General features: G+C 32.4%; 2 protein-coding genes across 7 annotated transcripts in view; one reads left to right on the top strand and one right to left on the bottom strand.

Moving 5' to 3' along the window:
* LOC132701343 (CUGBP Elav-like family member 4) overlaps positions 1-20,981 on the top strand; it is a 977,281-nt gene that overhangs the window by 701,471 nt on the left and 254,829 nt on the right. The gene's annotated exons all lie outside the window — the stretch shown is intronic.
* LOC132701425 (uncharacterized) lies at positions 14,667-17,289 on the bottom strand. Its single transcript, XM_060669306.1, has 6 exons — positions 17,251-17,289; positions 17,047-17,154; positions 16,586-16,645; positions 16,208-16,530; positions 14,958-15,861; positions 14,667-14,915 (listed from the first exon to the last, which is right to left on the bottom strand). Exons 1-6 carry the CDS (start codon positions 17,287-17,289, stop codon positions 14,667-14,669), a joined length of 1,683 nt encoding a protein of 560 aa, XP_060525289.1.

Raw genomic sequence — 20,981 nt, 5'->3', positions numbered from 1 at the left:
GCAGGGCGTTAAAATTTCTATTATAATATAATGTTTTTATTTATTAATTTTCAAGTGTTTCACATATTTTCTACAAACTTGGTCTGTAAAATTGTTGTCTTATTGAGTCACACTTTTGGTTTAAAGTTACAAATATTCTACATACTTGCATAATTTTATCTCTTTGTGTGTGCTAACTCTCTTCGTGATTTTTTGAAAATAATATAGAAGGAGTTTTTATGAGTTGAGCTTTCCGAAATATGCAGCATTAATGGTATTATAAAGTTAAAAAAGAAAAACGCATATGTATATATATTTATATATATATAAAAGTGTATATATTTTAAGCACCCTAAAAGTAGTCCTTATATTTATACTTAAGAATATTTTTTTATCGACAGCTAATTACTGTCAATTATTTACCAGTGGTAATTAATTTATTATTTAGTATATTTGGTAAGTATTATCAAAATTAATTAAGAAAAGTGTGCTTAAATTGATAAAGTTTAGGGTGGAAATAATTTACATGGAAACTAAGGTAATCAAACCAGATTATATATGTATATATACATACCAAAATTCAACAAAATATGTGAGAAACTGCAGTACCATAATTAATTTTTTTTATTTAATTATAATTTATTATAGATACCGAAAATGGGAAATAAAAGTGTCAATATTTTCACTAGAAAAAATTGTCTTTAACCGATTGATCAATCTTTTCGACTCACCCTATTTATCTTCATTTGGATATTATGAAACTACTATGTATTTTAATTGATTTCGGACTGATATTAGACAAGTTTAATTTGCTCAAACGGCGACCGACGCTTAGCCAAATTCCATTCTAGGGTTTTTACGCTCAGCTTTAGTCGAACAGTAAGTTTAAGAAATTCCATAATGATTATTATTGCAAAAGGAATGGTGGTGTACAATCTTCTCTCTGCGGTTTATCACTCGGTAAAGTTTATAGAACGTCACTAATAAATGAAAATTAAAAGATATAAAAGCATGAATAATTCAAATTTATTATTGCATTTAAAAAGAATTCTTGAATTTCCTTCTCTATTATTGGACTGTCCAAGGTCGCAAGTTGCATGACAATGCGAAAAAAATGGGATCAACACCTCTCCTAGTGTCAACTTCTTGGATTGTCATCGTAATCAGCGGGAGCTGAGTATTAGGAAAGAGAACGTTTATTTCAAATACCTTATCGCTTCGGCTTTATATTTCGTTTAATTATTTTGAACGTCAGCGTACCGCACTGAAATTGAACTGCGATTTCAAAGGAAAGTATGTCTCGCCAGACAATCAAGATATAATTCGTGCACAGCAAACCCCGACATCGCCATGTTGTAGTGTGAAGTTTGCGCTTTGAATTTAATATAAAATCATGCAGCTATAAGGGTTAATTATAATATACATCCATTGTGACGACAGTTTCTAAAGTTTGAAGCCGAAATCCGAATTTAGCGAAAGCGTTCACGGTAGATGATGTGAATAGACGTGTCGCAGTTTACAATCTAGGGCCTCCTATAGTTGGCGATAGGCCTGGAATTCGAACTTGGTGTGTTGCTAGAATTTAATAAGCAATTGCTGCTGTTGGAGTCGCGTCTCCACTAATGCATGAATATAATTGGAGTTTCGAGTGGCAATTAGGATATGGAAATTATTAACTGCCAATCAAGGACGATGGTGACCTGCGTTTAATTGTCCGTGATTGTTCTCGTTGTCGGTCAGAGATTATACAACCTGTACTTATATGCTAATCGAATATCATTCGGCCATTCAATACACATAGTTTTTTTTTGTGGGAACAAATTTCGGGAATTTAATATGGTAAAAGGATTTCTTGGCTGGTAAACCAGTTAATATGATGCTCATTAAACAACTAATTACATGGTGCACTTTTTTTTCAATTTTCTTTTACTTATTTTCATTTAAACAATGCGAATTTTTTACTGCAATTACTTTCAGATCAACTGGTTGCTATCAAATCAATATGCAGTTGAATTTATAATTATCATGCCTCTACACGGTGCTACCTTTCCGAGATATAGGATGTTGAGATCCTATATAGGAAACTATTTATCATAATTTTCATGCAAAATATTTTTTTTTAAATTGTCTGTGACGTCAGTACCAGATTTGTGTACGAGAAATGGAGTGTTACTGCTTTTTCGTAAAGTAATAATTATTCTTCAAATTCTCATTCAATTTGGAATAAATTTGGCCTCTCGACTTTTTCCACTGTTTTAAAGCAAAAAAAACCCTATTTTGATGCATAGCGATAATTAAAAAAAATATATTCCGCCTGACTGTTGCTGCTTAAAAACAGTGTACAAAATATCGACAAACCAGCTATGGTTTTAAAACTATGTTAAAAAGTAGGACTGATTTTCGACGTGTAATAAAATATGGCTGCCAAAGGCCCAGAGCATTTGTTGAAAGTACACTAGTAATTAGTTTTGTAGTTGTAATTAATTGGCAGTGGCCTTGGAAAAATATATCTTTTTTGGGTAAAACTCTTTAAAATTCAGTAATTTTGTTAATGTTTGTAAAATAACAGACACCTCTGATCATTATTTTCAGTCATAAAGATAAAGAATGTTTTGGCATTTCAACCTATTTAAGAACATTGCATTTCGACATTTTATGCGGTGTCGTTTTCCATTTGTTGCAAAAAATCTTCTTCAGAGTTTCATTCTTAAAATGCCCCATTATTAAGCATTTTAGATATGTACATATGTACTTTTTCTATTTTGATTTCTAAATGTTCCTACGTATTTCCGGAAGCCCCGTATATACCTAATGAGCTCACATGTATTCTATGGAAAAGCTTTTACCAAATTTTTATAGTAAACGATAGTAAATTCCAAACGTGAAATCAAATCGACATTATGCTATTATATCAACAACATATCGCGATGGCATGTGATAACAAAACCACAAATCAGACAGATCTATTATACGACAAAAAAAGGTTTAAAAGTATTATTAGCTCTAATGAGCTCTATAGATTTTATTCTATGATACGGGTAAACTAGAGAAAAGTTTTCGTCGCCCTGGAAGATTATCTTTCAATTTCTCAAAGAAACTTACACAGGCTACTGTAATTTACAAATCTAATTACAAATCTTGTGGATGCCTGCTGTATTGGTTGGTCATAAATCAAACTTTCTTACGTTTCACCAATTATCCTGTTCGCTTGTTTATAGCTTGATTGAAACTGGCTTGCATTTTACTGTGTATCAGCTTATGTATTGTGTGACTAGGGTGGAGCTAAAGGAGGAGCATGAACATTGTCTCGATAACTGATTCCCATATTGGTGAGTCGCGGTTAAGATTGTTTGGTTGCTTATAGGTTTCTATAGATTCTGGGATTTTTCGTTGGTAGAAGAAATGATTACATGTAATAATTTTAGTTTTATCTAATAGCCTTTGATGTCAATGATCGCAATTACTGATCACTTTATTTGTCGTAGTCTTAAGGCTTTCTCATATTCATTGAGCCTAGTTGATATTTTTTTGCCAGTCTTGCCAATCTATTCTCCACCACTTGTCGAAAAATCTCTAAAAATCTTCGATCCGCCAAAGACAAAATTCCGTTTGAGATACCAGGAGTTTACAGTATTTCATGCATATGCTGTACAGAGTAGAATGCGAATCAGTTTAAGTTAAGTTCAGTTTACCTTTCACTAATATGAGAATCAGTCATCCAAGACAATATTCATGCCCCTCCTATAGCTACGCTCCCTCAAACACCACATAAGAGCTACAGAGTAGAATGCGAGCCATTTTCAGAGTCAATTTTCGATATATTTTTTCGCGTTAAAGATGCCGGAAAAAATTATTTGAAAAAGTTGTTTTGAATACTGTTTTGGTCAATGCACAAAACTATTAAAAGTTGTTTTTTTTAATAAATAAATAAATAAATCTCTAGAATATTTTCCATTTAATAATGTAAGTTATGTAACTTAAATTATTAAGTTAAATAAATTATGCTAACACAAGTGCATAATTATTTTACTTCAAGAAAACCATAATTTTTAGTAGGTCACTGATTAATTTAAGAAAATAATTGAAACAATAATTTTCATGGTGCAAATGGCAATTTATCAAATGTCTCGTTCGACTAGACCTCCATTTATTCGAACGCATCTTTCAATTCTTTTAAGATTCTGTCTGGATACTCGTCTTCGGAAATGCTAATCTCTTGATAGGTTGGTCTTATTCTGCCACAAAGTTCATCATTCATTCATGTATTTTTTATCACTTCCCAAATATTAAAATCTAGTGATGTTATGTCAGCGTACTTCCTATCCAGCGCAAAGGAAATTTTGGAAAAACATATTCTGTCGCACATTAAGAGGAAGATTTTCTATAGCATCTCAAAATTCCCCATCGAACAAGTTAACTAAACGACCAGCATGATTCAGTAACGAATAGATTTCCCATTATTTGCACAGTGAGTCCGGTCTCTACAACTTTGTGACGACAAAATCCAATTGGTGGTGAAAGTAGGCTCATTGATAAACATAACCTTCTTCAGAAAATGCCTCTCATTTAAAAAATTACCTTGGGTCCAATAACAATAATCTAATCTTTTATTGTCGTGACCTTCTTTTAATATATGTACGAACTTAGGTTTATAGGACTTGATTTTGTGACGGATAAAACATCTTCTGATTTTATCCTTACTAATACTCTAATACTGATAAATCTCCAGGGCTCGTGCTTGACTTTACTCGATTTGTCATATTCGCCGAGGTTGACCATTCTGAGGGATTTTAGTAACACTACCAGTTTCATTGAAAAGACTGCTCTTTCATGTCTAATTCCATGTCGATATTTTTTTATTCAACCTCACCTTCAGATCGAATTTATGGCCATCATATTAAACTAATTAAACATAGATTGTATTTAAACTAAAATCTCAATAAACAAATTTCTGTAATTTCTAGATGGTGGAGCTACAAAATGATAAACGCTGGTGAAACTGTTATATCTGTTGGCTTAAAGGGTTTAAATTTTAAGGTGCTTAGTACTAATAAGGAAGTCGTTGAAATGAGAATGAGGAATACTTTTTTAATTTTTGTTTCTTGATACACTCTATAGTTAACTTACAAACAAATAAATTAACTTTGTCTAGTGAAAGTCGAACCATAACCCAGAATGGACCGAGCAAAAAACATCTTTGGTACGCAAAAGTCATTGTTCTCTCAGTTGTCTGTAACTAAAACTAAACTGCGAACTGTTTATTCTATAATATCTAAACCAATATTTTAATATTAAGATAAACCAACCTTACGTCGACTTCTCCGTGGTATATTATTTGCATAGTTTTCCATAATCATGATAGATTAACTTTGTTTACAAATCTATGCGCATAAATATGTAAACTACATTATTCGCTTATCCTTCCAGGTGAAAAACTAATGAATAGTCAAATTAATTTACTTAAAACATTTGAATTTTAAATTTTTCATAAAAAGATGAATTGGGGTTTGATATGACTCGCTTGTCATTTTCGGCGGTCGAATTCCATGAAATTATAAATGCATTGCCGTACCCAAGATGATGGATTGCATCTCCGATGAATACATCATTTAGTTGTCCGTTTTGGTTTATGTTCGGTAATTCATTATTGGTGGTCAGTTGTGGAAACATCGAAAGAGTCATAAATAGTCATTGATTGATAAGGTGAAATTACTGGACGGGCTTTTAAAATCCATCAAAGCATTTTAACGTAACGGAAGGTTCAAAAAGTTTCTGCCTCCTGCCTGTTATCGTTAAACGAATTTTCTGAAACCAAAGGAGTTGAAAATTTTTATTCTTAATTTAATGTGCGCCTAACGTCTAAAGTAAGGTAAGGATATGGCAGCTCTAATACATGTAGAGGTAGATTTTGAAACTTGTTTTATGGTTTCACTAAGACGAATGGAGCGTAAAAACGGATTTTTTTCGACTCTCAAAGTTTAGGAACAAACTTCTGAAGTGTAACCTTAGTTACGGTTAATTCCGATCGCTTCGCCTTTACCGCACCCCTAGTTAGTGAAACGTTAATACGTGATATAGCGATTAATTTATCGACACAAAGTTGTAACCCAGACAATTTCTTCACGGGAACGCGACCCCATCTCTCAGAACTTTTGGTTACCCCTTTGTCACGCTCTGGTTTATGTAAAATAATTTATAACTAACCCAATTAACAAAATAATGCCTCAGTTCGGCAGGCGGAGCGACCGTGTTAATATTAATTTGCATTTTCCTTTCTCTGTTCTCGTTTCAAGGCCTACAGAATTTTGCAAAAAGCCAAAGGGCTTTTTGCAAAATTGCAAATCAGGTTACTGCGCGTTGCTCTGCGTTTGTAACGACTATTCGGAAGTATGTTGGCACCCATGGTTGTTCAAGACTTTTGTGCTGCCAAAAAGGACATCTATGATGGACGAATTTGCACAGTTATTATCTTCTTCATATGCCCTCTTTTCTACGACGGTTGGAAATTTTAACTTTACATTTAGGACTTCTCTGTTGCTAATTTTCGTTTTAAGTGTTCTTTGTAATAATTCAAATTTTCTTTTTTTGATGATATACAGAAATTCTGTTTGAGTATCGGTCAGTCGACAATATTCGAAGGATGCAACGATATGCCCACATCTCAAAGGTAGTAATTCTTTTGCACAATATCTCTTTATTTTTTTTCATATTCATTTTTGTTTAGTAACGATGAATATAATCTGCAGGTCTTAAGTGTTTCTGCCAATAGTAAGATTTTATTCGTGTATTGATATTAGTGATGAGGAACCCATTGATGTTAACATCTACATTAACCTCCTCCAAGATCTGTTTAAAATATTTTATTTGTTGAACAATAATGGTCACAACATTTATTCTTCTCACTCTGCATTGAATCTTTATTCCTGATATTCTAAACATCAACACAGTAATGATGTTTTATTGAACCATATGAACGACAAATACATATGTTAGACAAATCAAGAACCAAAGAAAAAAGTAAATCCAAAATTTACAAAATTTTGACATAATTTCAATATGTGAAATGCTTCCACATTCTACGTCTCCGAAAAGCACTCTTTAAATCCATTTAGGTCATAAAATACGTCTACTATTAGAATCGCTTTCAATTTCCTTTTAAATGCGAAAAGATTCATAGTATCTCGCAACTCTGAAGGCAATATATTTTAAAAATGACATGCTTCAGATTTTTTACGACTGCACTCATTGTATGCATTTAATTTCTAGTTAGGTATTTATGCTTGTCTCCTACTTTGTGATATCAATATCTAAGCTCATATACATATAGAGTATCTTCAATAAGTAAATTCTAATAAATGTTATTAGTTTATGTTTTCTAAACATCGCTATACAAGATTCTAGAGGATTTAAACCAAACATTAATCTGATGATTCTCTTTTGCGAGGTAAAAGCAAAAGACTTTCAGTAGCGGCGTCATATATTTTGTAGCTTAGAGCTGAATAACATAGACCTTGTTCATCAACAGCATGTTTGAGGTTTAAAAGAGCAGAGCAACCGCTGCTTTTAGTTCCTTACTCCTTAACTGTCTCAACGTGATCAACCCAGTTTAAATTGCTATTCAGAATAACTCCCATAAACTTCGCAGTCTTTTCGGGTAACAAAACCTGTTGCTGATCTATTTATATTGCCAGATTTTTAATTTCCGGTCTAGAAGGCCTATGAAAATAGACACAGATGGACTTGGACTTATTCAACATCAATCTATTTCGAAAGCTGGCATAATTATTCGCCAGTCAGATTGATACCTTCAAAGCTTCAGATTAGTTATAATTTCAATTAAATTATTATGACTCACCGACTGACTGTTAAATGCATTTCTGTGATGAATACAAGTATTCTTTAACATCCAAAAAACAACTACTTCTATCCGATGAGCTTCGAACAAAATGGCACGTCAAATCCTACCCTGAGATGAAGATAGCTGCCATCACTGCGACTATCTAACTTGTCGGCGATTTTTGCTATGTTTAAATAAATCTTTTCTAATCATGAGGCCAGTTAGATTTTTTTCGTCAGTTTTTAGTTATTTTTTTAAGATGGTAATAACTTTGTTAAACAAAAATCACACATATTGAAATACAAAATAGAGACTAAACATCTTATTCTTCGTCGAATATATTTTAGTTTTCTCATCTGCAACACCTCTGCCAGATTTTAAACTTGTTCTTTAAGTTTTAATTGCTTTCATTTTTTCTTTACAATTCATTATGTTCCTTCAGTATCTTGCATTGAAACAATTCTTTTTCTCTTTATTTTCTAGTGTTTATGCTAATATTTAGATATCATAGGTATGATAACTTTTTGTTTCTCAGAAAAGTGAAATTAGAAAATTTGGCAAATTTGCATTAACACTAACTGGTGAGTTCTCTATTTCTGACTTATCAAGAATCAGTTGTGTCTTCAGTTGCTTTAGTGACTCCTAATCAAAAATATTTTTAAACTACTAAGACAGGCATATTTGCTCTTTACAGCAGATGGCTGCTTATGTTTCGGTCATTGCTTTCTCGCAGTCATTTTTCTAGTTTTTAAATATGTAAACGGATGACTATTTACAAAATTTATTTTTTCTATTTATAGAACAGTGTCCGAGTTCCCATCATTTTCCAGGAGGCAAGCAACTGCGACATGCTTACTTTTCAATATCCTAGTATCTCTCCACCGTAGGCTTTTTAATTTAAATGGTTATATGTTGGTAAGGGAATTGCTTAATTGCTTTCATAAGCTATTAATTGAATTAATGAATGAGTCTTGTGGGAAAAAATAAGGACAACCAAGATATAATTTTACACTTGTTAAAAATCAGTTTTAAAAATATCAGTTGACGTACTTTTTAAAATTTCGTTTTTTATTTTTCGTAAAATTCTTGCAATTTCCGTTCAACCTTTTCCCCGTCAAATGAATCTGAAGTGGGCCTTAAAATATTCTTTATTAAATTTTAAACAACTATCTGATTCGGCCAAGATGAAATTCAAATGAAGGCAACTCGAGGGTCTAAAGAAAAGTGAACCAAGCGAAATTTAAGTCTGGATCGGGAGGGAGGCCTCGGGATGGCGGTTAATAATTGCTGACTAATTGGGTTTTTTCATTTTGGTCCTGAGCGATGCTTTTTCTGAGTGGGTCCACTTTTATGATGAGCCTTCTCGAGTTTAATTAAAGGGTTATATTTTCATTAATCGATGAACAATTTTGTAAGCCTCGGGTTGCGTTTTGGGATATTAAATTCGCTTTGACTTATTGGCCGTACACTTTTCGAAAATTTTGGGTGTTATCTTGGCTATTATTTTTAATAGAAAGGTGCTACTTTAGTTTTCATATTTCACATAAATTTTAGAAAATGAGAAAGAATTAAAAAGAAAATTTATCAGTTTCTGTTGTTCATTGTATTTCGTCTACTATTTGGGTTACCATAACGGTAAAAGCTGTGGCTGAGTGGAAATGGACGTAAGGTTTTCTGAAGCAGACACCTTATATATTATTTTACAATTCCATTAAGTTATTTAGAGGAATCTCAAAAACAATGCAATGCAAATGTCAATGACAAGTCAATTTAAATATATAATTATAACGTAGTAAAAAAATGGTTTATATTTAAGTTTAATATTTAATATTTAAATAATTTTATATAAATGGACTAGGATAAAAAGTTTTCAAAAAGTGGCCAGGAAATTTTGTCTAAAAACAAATACAAACAAAAAAAGACAATGGAAGTTCGACAATCTATTAGTATTTCTATATATTGTCTACCAACTTTAAGCAAACCGGATGTTCGTGTTGCATGTTGTTCATCAATTATATTGACATTCTTAGTTAACAAAATGTTTTACTAAATGTTGAAATTTTGTACAGAAAATCGTAAGCAAAAAAAACTAGGAGTCAAATACTAATGACGCTGAGGGATATGAAGTGTTTTCTTTTTCTATTCCGGCAAATCACACCAATTTCGAAATATTTCTACTAATAACTAGAAACTGTTTTTACTCTTTTTTTAACTTGCATGAGATACAACTACAAAAATTTAAATTTTCAATTTTGGTAGCAAAAAACAGAGTTATGATGTGTTAGGGGTGTCTCGAAATTACTAGTAACCCGTTCCACTATTAGTTCTCAAGTATCTCACTCCCCCCTCCCTTCCACCTCCCCGCCGTTTCCTTAGCTCATCAGTCGGTACAGAGCGAGCCAAATTCGAGTTTGCTAGTTTCCAGGAGAGTTTAAAAATTTTTATTTGGGAATTTTTTTTTGGTATAGTTGGATATAGAAACTTTTCTCCTACTTTTTGTAGACTCTTTCTAAAACATTTTCATTCATCGGCATAAAATTTTCTTGAAACTCACACTATCTTTTATGAAAACTGTTTTCGGGGAATCCACATTTCTAATCCGCGTCCAAACCTCCATAGATGTAATAATTCTTGTAAAAAGGCCACGGATTTTTAATTTCTATTCGCCCCTATTAAATAAGATAATACATTTTTCCTACACTATAATTTGTGAAAACTGTGTTCGAGGAAGGCCGACAACATAAGAAAGAGCTCCATAGTTGATGCTCCATAGAATTAATAATTTTTGTAAAAATGGCACGGATTGTTGAAGTAAAAAGTTTCCGGTGGATTGAAGCACATAGACTACCGTTTACGTAATGGCAATTCATCTTCAATGTGGTTCCATTTCGCCTCAACTAACTCAGTAATTAACTTTCGACTATTTTCATTAACGAAATCAGCTTTTAGCATATAAACGAGTATTTTACAACGCGTCATCTTCATGCATCACATGTCATGCATGGGATTTAATACAATTACAGCAATGCCATTAACGCATTAAGCAAATAACGGAACAATTTTGTTGATTAAAACAAACAGCGTTTCCCCAACTATTTATTATTTTACGTTGCATTGTTTTTATTTGTTTCAATTGTGTTTATGAAGCATGGAGCATTGTCGACTGCGGGATGTGACGTAATTACCTATTTAGGAAAATTTTTTGGATTTTCTATTTGTAAATGGCGTCTAAACCAAAATTTTTCATTGCACTTTGCATTTGGTGTTGATTTTCACGCACGATTATAGGCAGCTCGCGTTTTAACGAATCAATCAAAGTAAGTTAACCGCATGGCTATTATGCAGTAATGTCAGAAGCTGAAAATGCTACCACTAACATAAACATCGATAACACAAATGGATCAGCCGAGCAACCAAAACCGGAAATGGAAGGTTATTTTAAATGCAACTTCTAACAACGCTTTCCGTTGGTCAACTTGACCAGTTTTTCAAGTAATATTGCATCAATACAAGAGCTAAGATTGAACTTCTCCGCTACTTGACTACCGAAAAACATTGATAAGACTGACTGTAATTTTTTTTATCTCGTCTTGATTGAGCGACATGAGCGCAGGTTAGACCGAAACTTCAAGCTGAAAAAGCGCAGATTATGTTAAACAGCAAGCGGAGTAAATGGTTCGGAAAACAGTTTTCTCTGGTCTCTTAGTCTCAGTTCCTCGCGAGTGCGAAGGCTGCCAGGAATCTTTTCAGAAAACTGCCATCTAAGAAGGGCACTTTCATGTCATGGGTGGTCGACTATGGCACATGTAACAGTTTATAGAAGAAGAGAAAACTCTAATACATCTCGTAGCCAGCTGCGCACCGTTAGACAACGGCAGTGAGATTGAAATTTCGTGGACTGCAGTTGTGTCCCAATCACATTTTATTTGCGAGATAGCATGGGGTTTATCATGAAGTATAGGTAACTGTTTCAAAAACGTCTGTAAAACCTGTGAAAATCAGGAAACGTAGCAATTTATTTCACACATTAAACAGCGTAAAACCATTGCCGTGGTTTTTCTCTTCTTAAACTCTAAGTTAAGAATAGAGAAAAGAAAACGGGAGGACTAGGAAATGTTCCCTCAACACTGAATTAATACTACAAGTCACTGAACATCAAATTAGTAGTGACAGGCGGGTCGGTGTTACATCGTAAATAGTAACTCGTCAACTCGATCATTAAACCGAAAAGATAAGTAACACTTTGGTTTTCACAATACACCCCGACAAAAAAACCTCGTGCCATCCGAGTGAAGCTAATGAAATGACATTTCACATTTAAATGAGACGAATCTGACAATTTCGTTTGAAAGCTAACATAAAAACACTCTCAGCATCGGCGCATCCTTTCGATTTTATCTCCCCGGGCCCCGTAGAAACCGAGGGACATCCCTTTCGAGGGGACCGATTTTCATTAATGCCAGTAATGGGCAGCCGGTCGCATTTACTCCCGTGTAATCTCTTTTCTGCTTGGAGAGGCCTAACGCCTATCTTTCCCGTTCTGTCGGGAGTATTTTTCACCATATCGATCCGTTTGTGGATGTGGATGAAAAAATATTTTACTCTGGAGGATTGTAGATAGGTTACCGTAAAGTCACAACAAAAGAAATAAATCTTGAAACGTTCAGTTGTCTATACGTAAGTTCTCTATAGCAATCCTTGTCTCCAGAAGAACGTGAAAGTTTAAAACGACAACTCGATTGAATATTTTCATAAATGAACTTTAAAACTACCATTTGTGATCCTGGAGCGTAATACGTATCTGCAATATCAAAGTAATGGTAAATCTAGCAACCAACACAATCACTTAAGAGACCACAATGTCTATGCAATAAAAAATGGGCTCACTGTACTAACACTGCATTCTAACTTTCGCTTATCAAGACGGGTTTTATCATGAATCTAGAGCAAAACGATAAACGTTCCATTCCATTCAAGAATTATTTTAGTAATTTGTTCTCCATTTACTTAAAACTTTGAGTTACAGCAATTATAAATATCAAGGACTCCACAAAGTTAGTAAAAAAGAAGTTGGCTAATTATAGCAACAATAATGTTTACACAATAGTGCAATATTGCAAAGATTGACAGTCAAATATCAATGTTATCTAGTGTACTATCAACCTGGCAATTTAAACTATTGAGTTATTCAGGATCAATTGTTACATAATTTAAAAACGTTGTCCATGCTTGAAATATTTCCCGTTTAGATGCTCTAGTGACGTCTCTTAATTTGGCACAAATATTTCGATAGTCGAATAAAATGCATTTTTAAAATTTTCTAGTATGCTTCCAATAACAATTTTTGGATTATCTATTTGATTTTCTCTCAGACATTATATATACAGGGCGATTCATCTAAATGGGTGATACTAGACACCAAAATATTATAATTGATATATATATATATATATATATATATATATATATATATATATATATATATATATATATATATATATATATATATATATATATATATATATATATATATATATATATATATATATATATATATATATATATATATATATATATATATATATATATATATATATATATATATATATATATATATATATATATATATATATATATATATATATATATATATATATATATATATATATATATATATATATATATATATATATATTTACATCCCGGGGTTATTTTGCATCATTTCACTTTGCGACTACTCTGCAACTTTGCAATTAAGCATGCTACACTATATGTACTGCATGTATATTGAAGAGAAAAAAAATAGGTTAAACGTAATGTACTTTATTTTCCGAAAACTCAAAAATTGAAATATACATTTTTTTTTCAAGTTACAAAGTTTTTTACATCCAGTACAAAATATCTAATTTGCGTCCTTTTTGTATAATTTTCTTTCATATACTAAAACAAATTGCATCCGTATTCTTCTGGAGGGAAAATATACGGCACATTATAAAATTATTTTGACTCCACAGATGTTGCCAAGTCTATAATATTTACTTCGCACGTAACCACATAGGCGGGTGCAAAGTAAACCTCCTGATGAACTGTATATTACTTGAGAAAGATAACAAACGTATTACTCATATAAAAAATTGTACAAGTCAAAATATTCTACATGTCAGTTTTTGATATATTAGGACTATACATACATACAGGTCACCACTAGTCCCATTCTCACACACTGTCAGCACACTGAGGCATTACCAATCCACCATTTGCCCTAATTCAATTGTTTTTTTGTTGTTGTCTTTTGGAGCTCTCAATAACATGATTCATTGAATGACAACTAAATCTCACCGGCAGCAATTTAATTCGAGGTAGCGACGGCCTACGCCAGATAGTACTCGTTCTACCCAGCGCATTATTTTGCTTTTTTATTGAAAGCTGGTTGTACATTGACTTCTGCTGGATTTCTTCTCCACAGATTTTGGTTGTCAGCGACCATACCTAACCGAGGAAAAATCTAGAAGGAGTCAATCTACCGTCGACAGCATGCCGACGTTTCTTTAAAAAATCATTGGTGGTTCATGTACTAAATAAAACGTTTTTCGAGTACACAATTATTTATTTTATTTATTTATTTATTTTTTTTTAATATTGATTTTGTACAAAAACTTTAATTTTATGCCAATCTTTATTTTGAAGCAACGCTGGGTATAGTTCCTTCAATTCTTGGCATTGACATCTTTTGGGTGCCTTCTTATTTTTATTTGTTTTGAAAAATAGAATGTAACTACATTTTTTTGTTCTTCTGTCCAGGGAATCAAAATCCTTTTTCGCTTTTTGTCCTTTACTTCTAAAACTGGTTCTAAACTAATGCTTTTTCCTTCTGTTTTTTTACGTCCTGGATTAATTCTTCGATTTGATCCATATCTTTTGTTTCTTTTTCCGTTTTCCTACTTGTTTTCGTCGAAGTTTCTAGATCTTCATCTTCACTAGTTTTTTCATTTGAAAGATTTTCTACTAAATCAATTGTAATTTCGGCCAATCTTTTCCCCTTATGAACACCTGCCTCTCCTTTTTCCATTAAAAGAAGAAGCTTGGATATCTTTGCTGTCTGATAGACATCGTCTGGCTATCTATATGATCCTCTGTGCACGTTGGATGTATGGCCCATGAAATTTGACAGTTGTTCAATTTCATTTTCGGTTCGATTGAATAATTGTGTTAGCGTTGCAAGATGTTTTCGTAGCCTTGTACATGTTATAGCTTCAAGATTCTTAGCGCCACAACCTTTAGCATATTTTGCAACAACTTTGTAGCCACATATTGGAGTATTCGTGTTTGGGTTTGCAAAAAGGTAGCGGTTGTTGTCATTGACGAAATTTGATCTCGCCTGTAGTAGTTGATCAATATGTACCTGCACATCGTGACTAAATATGACTGGCACTCCTCTTCCCCTCTTTCCTCTAATCACTATTCTTTTAAAGTGTTGTAACAAATTTTTTTCTGCTTTCGACATAACTTCACTAAATTCTTCGTAAGAGTTGGATGATTTTTCTGAAGCAACGTAAGTATCCTTTAATAACCGCTGTAATTCTCCTGGTCTCCTTCTATTCAATAAAATAATTCTACAATACACTGTCTCCATCAAAATTAAGAAGGCATTGACATTCATTGCATTTGCAGAGAGTAAATTGGCAGCTTCTTTTGCAGTAGACATTAAGTATTCTTTTAGAAGTTTTAGATCAGACGCTAGGGGAACAATTGTTATTTTATTAAATTTACTGATGTTTAGATCATTGCCAGCTCGACTCGATATATCAAATCGCCAGTTAGATGCTAATAAATTTACCATCGTTTTTAATCGAGATTCAATATTTGCCGTTTCAACTGATGGTTCACTTTTTATGGTCATATAAGTTGCAATATCGCAACACTGTCTCAGAGATGTGGAAATATTCATAGCATATGTGGGCGCTACAAACACTTCCTTAATGCTATCAAATCTTGCTACAGATTTTGTAGCTTCCACCAGTTTATCGTAGTGCTTTGGTGCAATGCTTCAAATAGGTTTGCTATGTTTGGATCCATTTTTTTAAGCTCTAATAAAATTCTTAACAACTCTCGCATTTTTCTACTTGTAACATTAATAAAATGTTTTTCGCGATGTGTCTTAAGATAACGAGCTCCAAAGGCACATATTAAAAAGTCATTCTTTGCCTCTAAAGAAATCTTATCAGGTCTCATTCTAGGAAAAACCTGATCTTTTAATTGTTGGTCAATTCGGGTCAAATTTTTTATCAAAAAGTTTTGACTTGCAACTTGAGCATTTTTTGATGAAGTAGCCCCTGTGCATTTCTTTGTGTGTCGATATAAAAATTTCGATCTGTAAAATCTCATTTTTGCCAGCAGTTTGTGCATGGCAAAAATGAGTTCTTTGGCTCCCGTGCTTCTTTCATCGGTTTGACACAAGCTTCGGAATTTTTAATAAAATTGCCCTTCTTTTTTAATAGGGCTAAAAGTTTTCTCCTTTCCTCACTCTTTTTAGGTTTGGAAACAATTTGCAATACTTCTAATTCATACGGGTGATTCCTTTCGATATGTCGATGAAAATTTTGAACATCGCTTTCGCAAAAGAAGCACAAGTCCTTTTTCCTAGTATATTTTTTATTTTCTTTTGTATTTCTCAACGCTTTAATTGTGTTTATTTTTGTATCCGTGGTTTCGTCCTGAAACGGTTCTTAATCCGTAAAATATACGCCACCAATAGCTGACAATACTTACAGAGTCTGGTTGAGATTCCTCTGAATTTTGCACTCGAATATTCTGCAAAACCGTAATTTTCTGTAAATGAAAACCAGGTTATAGAATGTTAAAATAACATGACAAAGCAAAGTGAAGACATTCTTGTTTATACTACGATAAAGCCTCTAAATCACTGAACCAGTTTTGAAAAAATTGACTGAAACCGACGATTTGCAACCAAAATGTTACGATATGCTTTAAATATATTTTTTTATATTGCAAGATACCTTGTTAAATTACCACAAAAAGAAACCTATAACTTCCAAGGTATGGTTTAACACTCCCTCACTTATTTGAAAATATACTGAGAAAGTGTATGTGAAAAGAAGTCAAACACAAGAAAAACAAAAAATAATTAAAGGATCAAAGCAAAGAATTGTTTTGTTTTTTAGCGGAAAGTTTCTTGCTCTTGGGTAGTCGTCCAAGTTATTTATTATTACCTTCTTAAATTTACAGATCTCTATTTCTGAGTCTGACGACGATCTATCTGGAAAAAATTCTGGGTCGGCATCGCTATCGTCGAATGTAGAATGTGACGAAAAATCACCCTGCAAAAGTTACTAAAATATAATATCAGCATTTTTCTTAGTTAACAATTTAACATCTTGACTCTGATTTTATTACATAAAAGAATAATAACTTACCTCAACCCTTTCAATCTCCTGTTTTACTTCATTCTCCATTTTGCACATACTTAAACCATGCGAGCTGGATAACTAATATGCATCCGAGATTATGATTTAACCTTAGAATATCGCCCAGCGACGCTGTCTAGTTTTTCCGTAAATGTAAGCAAAATGATGCGCGCAGTGAAATAAATAAAATATACTATATGGTATACTCCGTCTACACCAAGCATTAAATTGCCTCCATTTATTTATACTTTTCATTCAGTGCACCATTTTGCTTCCCTCTGTGTTGTCAAATTTAATTTTTTCAATGAACATAGAGAAAGTAGCAATTTGACCAAACGTATTGATTTCGAAAGTTGATAATACTTGAAATAGAGGAATCCAATTTTGTTTTTAGTGTTTCTAAATTGTTTTTACAAGAATAACATTTTAACACACTATTCCTTCATTCCAAGATGTTTTGTTTTTTTTTTAAAGGAAAAACTCATAAAACGACTAACAGATAATAAAATTTAATATTTTACTCAGTGCATCCTCTGAAAACTCTTCGACAGTTGATAATAATCGAAATATATGTAGGTTCTTTTTTAATATATCCTATTTGGTGATGGGAAAAAGTGACTAGATGTTGAGAGAAAAAGAGAATACAATCCGGCAATGCAAGTCGTCTTGTTTTAAATTTATTTTAATGTGTGTAATGTGCGGTGCATGTTGGTGGGTGCAAAATAGTGTGCAGGATATATATATATATATATATATATGTATATATATATATATATATATATATATATATATATATATATATATATATATATATATATATATATATATATATATATATATATATATATATATATATATATATATATATATATATATATATATATATATATATATATATATATATATATATATATATATATATATTCTCACGTATTGATTCACGGATGGAAAAATGTGATGACACTATACTCCGGGATATCATCCGTTCGATCGTTGAACTCCGACTGGAATCCTGCAAATCCTGCATCCGACTGGAATCCTGCAGACGTTTCGCCAAAATCCCACTTGGCATCTTCAATGCTCGCGCTCCGAAAACACTTCGAACACTCGAGCTTATTATATATATATATATATATATATATATATATATATATATATATATATATATATATATATATATATATATAATATACTTGTTCAGATAAATATTATTTACTTTTTTCATTAATTGAGATGTTTAGCTTTTATAGTATAATTATAAAAATTGGCAGAATATGCCACATGCCTCTTGTTGCATTCTGGTTCGAAAGTGAACAAGGATGGGTGAGATTTGAATTTCCATCTGGAACTGGATGAAATGTTACAAATGTTTCCGAGCAATGGAAAAAGTGGTTAAGCACAATAAATGTTGACATTCGATAATGCCGTTTACCACACTTGTTGTATAATATACCATTTTCTATTACCTTCTGTTAAATGCCCAATTATAGACCGGAGATATTCCTACTACTTTAAAGTTGGCATTTGTCAATTCTGACGGTCATGTTACACAATGTATTTGTCTTGTTTTGCGAAAATGTACCCAAAAAGTAATGGTGGGAGAAAAAGTATGGTATGCAACAAGTTTGGTAAACTTTTGGTCACTGGTTTTGGATTGAATTCTTTGCAGCAGCCGAATTATACAGACACAAGAAGCTGCGAATACTGTTAGAAATTAGAGAAAATTTGATTAATATTCAATCAACATTAATGTATTGAAAAAGGCATTGAAGTAAATATTGAAAAATTGCAGCATTTGATTTAAATTTTTAATTATAACTATTACCGAAATTGTTACTGTTAAATATTGGTTTCTTTGGTCTCCCAGTAGCTTTTCGACTTTTAAGTGTTAATAAAAAAAATAAAAAAATACGTTGCATTTTTTCATTCTAAACCGACAGAGATAGATATTCTGTCAGATTTCCATCTGAACTAACCATAGTCCTAAATGAAATAAAATAATATGGCGAAACAAGCATCCTCTGCATGCAACGTCAAAATAACTTTCAAATTCGTAAATGTAATGGTAACAAATCTAAAATGGCTTACTTTTATTATTCTACAAAAGCTTTCTCAATTAATGAAAACGTTCAGAATAAAATGCGAAACCAGCGACATTTGTGTTAGGCATGTTGAACTCAATCATAATATTTTGTTGTGGAGTACCTCCAATTTAAAGATTTCACAGGCACGTCCGGCAAGGAAGTTCGTTTCTTTTACAGAAGACTGCAGCTGGTTTCAACTGCTCATATTAATTACTTACATAAACTCATAATAATAAAACAATTTTTTCTACTGCCTTCTGTAATTTTGATTCTCATGGAGCGATCGGATGTTTTGGGAGATATTACATCACGGCTTGAATATTTATTGACGTTTGTCAATTCTGACGGTCATGTCAGTGAATGTAGTCGGGTTGTTTTGCAAAAACTTTTAGAAACCAACGGTCGTAGAAAAAGTATAGTATGCAACACATTTGGTAAACTTTTTAAGTCACTCGTTTATTAAACAATCTTTCCGCTGCGCTTCGCTTATGCCAAATAAAGTAGACACTCATATGCCGTTTACCACATTTGTTGCATAATATGCAAACTTAACTCCAAAAATAGGAAAACAAAAATGACTTGGAATTTTCGAATAATTGATTTCAGAGCGTCTACTTTAGAGGTTATATTGGATAGGACATACCGTAACCTAATTCCTACTATACGACAATATCTGTCGTTTTTTGATACTGAATTAAAATTCACGTTTTCATTGTTCTTGAAGAACAAATAACAATTTCACATAAAGCTATCGTATTAACAAGCCCTTTATTTTATAAGGAGTAATTGAAGATTATTGAACTTTGTGATTTTCAGCAAACCGATAGTAACATCGGCAATCTCAACGCATTATCGCGATTTCGATTACGTCCAAATCAAAATCACACAAAGAAATAATTATCGAACCGGGAAACATTCATCATCACGCTGTTTGATGAGTTCCATCTGAAGCCCTTCTGCGGCTTCCCGGATTTATTGGTTAGCTGTATAACTCTTTGAAGTTGCGTCTAGTTTAATTTAGTTTCAAAACTTTCTTTATTAGATGTTGTTTATGAGTGGTTTCTGGGATAAGGTCGAGCCAAACTTCGGATCTATATAATTGCTATATTGTAATTATAGGAGTGAAGGCGTGGTCGGCTGTAAATGAGGTCGCTCCAAAAGAGTCAAAATCAATTTTACGTGAACTGCTCTTGTAAGTTAGTGGAGCAGATAATATTGAAACTCATTCTCAAGAAATTTTAATGCCCATCAATTAATTTGGAGGGTGGGATATGAGGTTAAAGTTTCAACAAAGGGATGACGAACTTTGTGCAGGGTATTAAGACGATAGTCGAACATTATATATATATATATATATATATATATATATATATATATATATATATATATATATATATATATATATATATATATATATATATATATATATATATATATATATATATATATATATATATATATATATATATATATATATGATGACACTATATTCCGGGATATCATTCGTTCGCTTGTTGAACTCCGGCTGGAATCCTGCAGACGTTTCGCCAAAATCTCACTTGGCATCTTCAATGCTCGCGCTCCGAAAACACTTCGAACACACGGATGATATCCCGGAATATAGTGTCATCACATTTTTCCATCCTTGAATCAAAA

This window comes from Cylas formicarius, unplaced genomic scaffold (genome assembly GCF_029955315.1).
Source record: "Cylas formicarius isolate icCylForm1 unplaced genomic scaffold, icCylForm1.1 PGA_scaffold_4__25_contigs__length_36172078, whole genome shotgun sequence".
NCBI classification, from domain to species: domain Eukaryota; kingdom Metazoa; phylum Arthropoda; class Insecta; order Coleoptera; family Brentidae; genus Cylas; species Cylas formicarius.
Note: the sequence above shows the minus strand (reverse complement) of the source record. Positions and strands in the feature narration are given on the sequence as shown.

Bases quoted from the DNA above. Each gene is read 5' to 3' on its own strand.
- LOC132701425 (XM_060669306.1), bottom strand. From the start codon at position 17,289: ATGGAGAATGAAGTAAAACAGGAGATTGAAAGGGTTGAG. The intron at 16,646-17,046 runs GTAATAATAAAT...TTTCATTTACAG, and splicing joins AGATCTGTAAATTTAAGAAG to AAAATTACGGTTTTGCAGAA. The intron at 14,916-14,957 runs GTGCACAGAGGA...GATGTCTATCAG, and splicing joins TCATGGGCCATACATCCAAC to ACAGCAAAGATATCCAAGCT.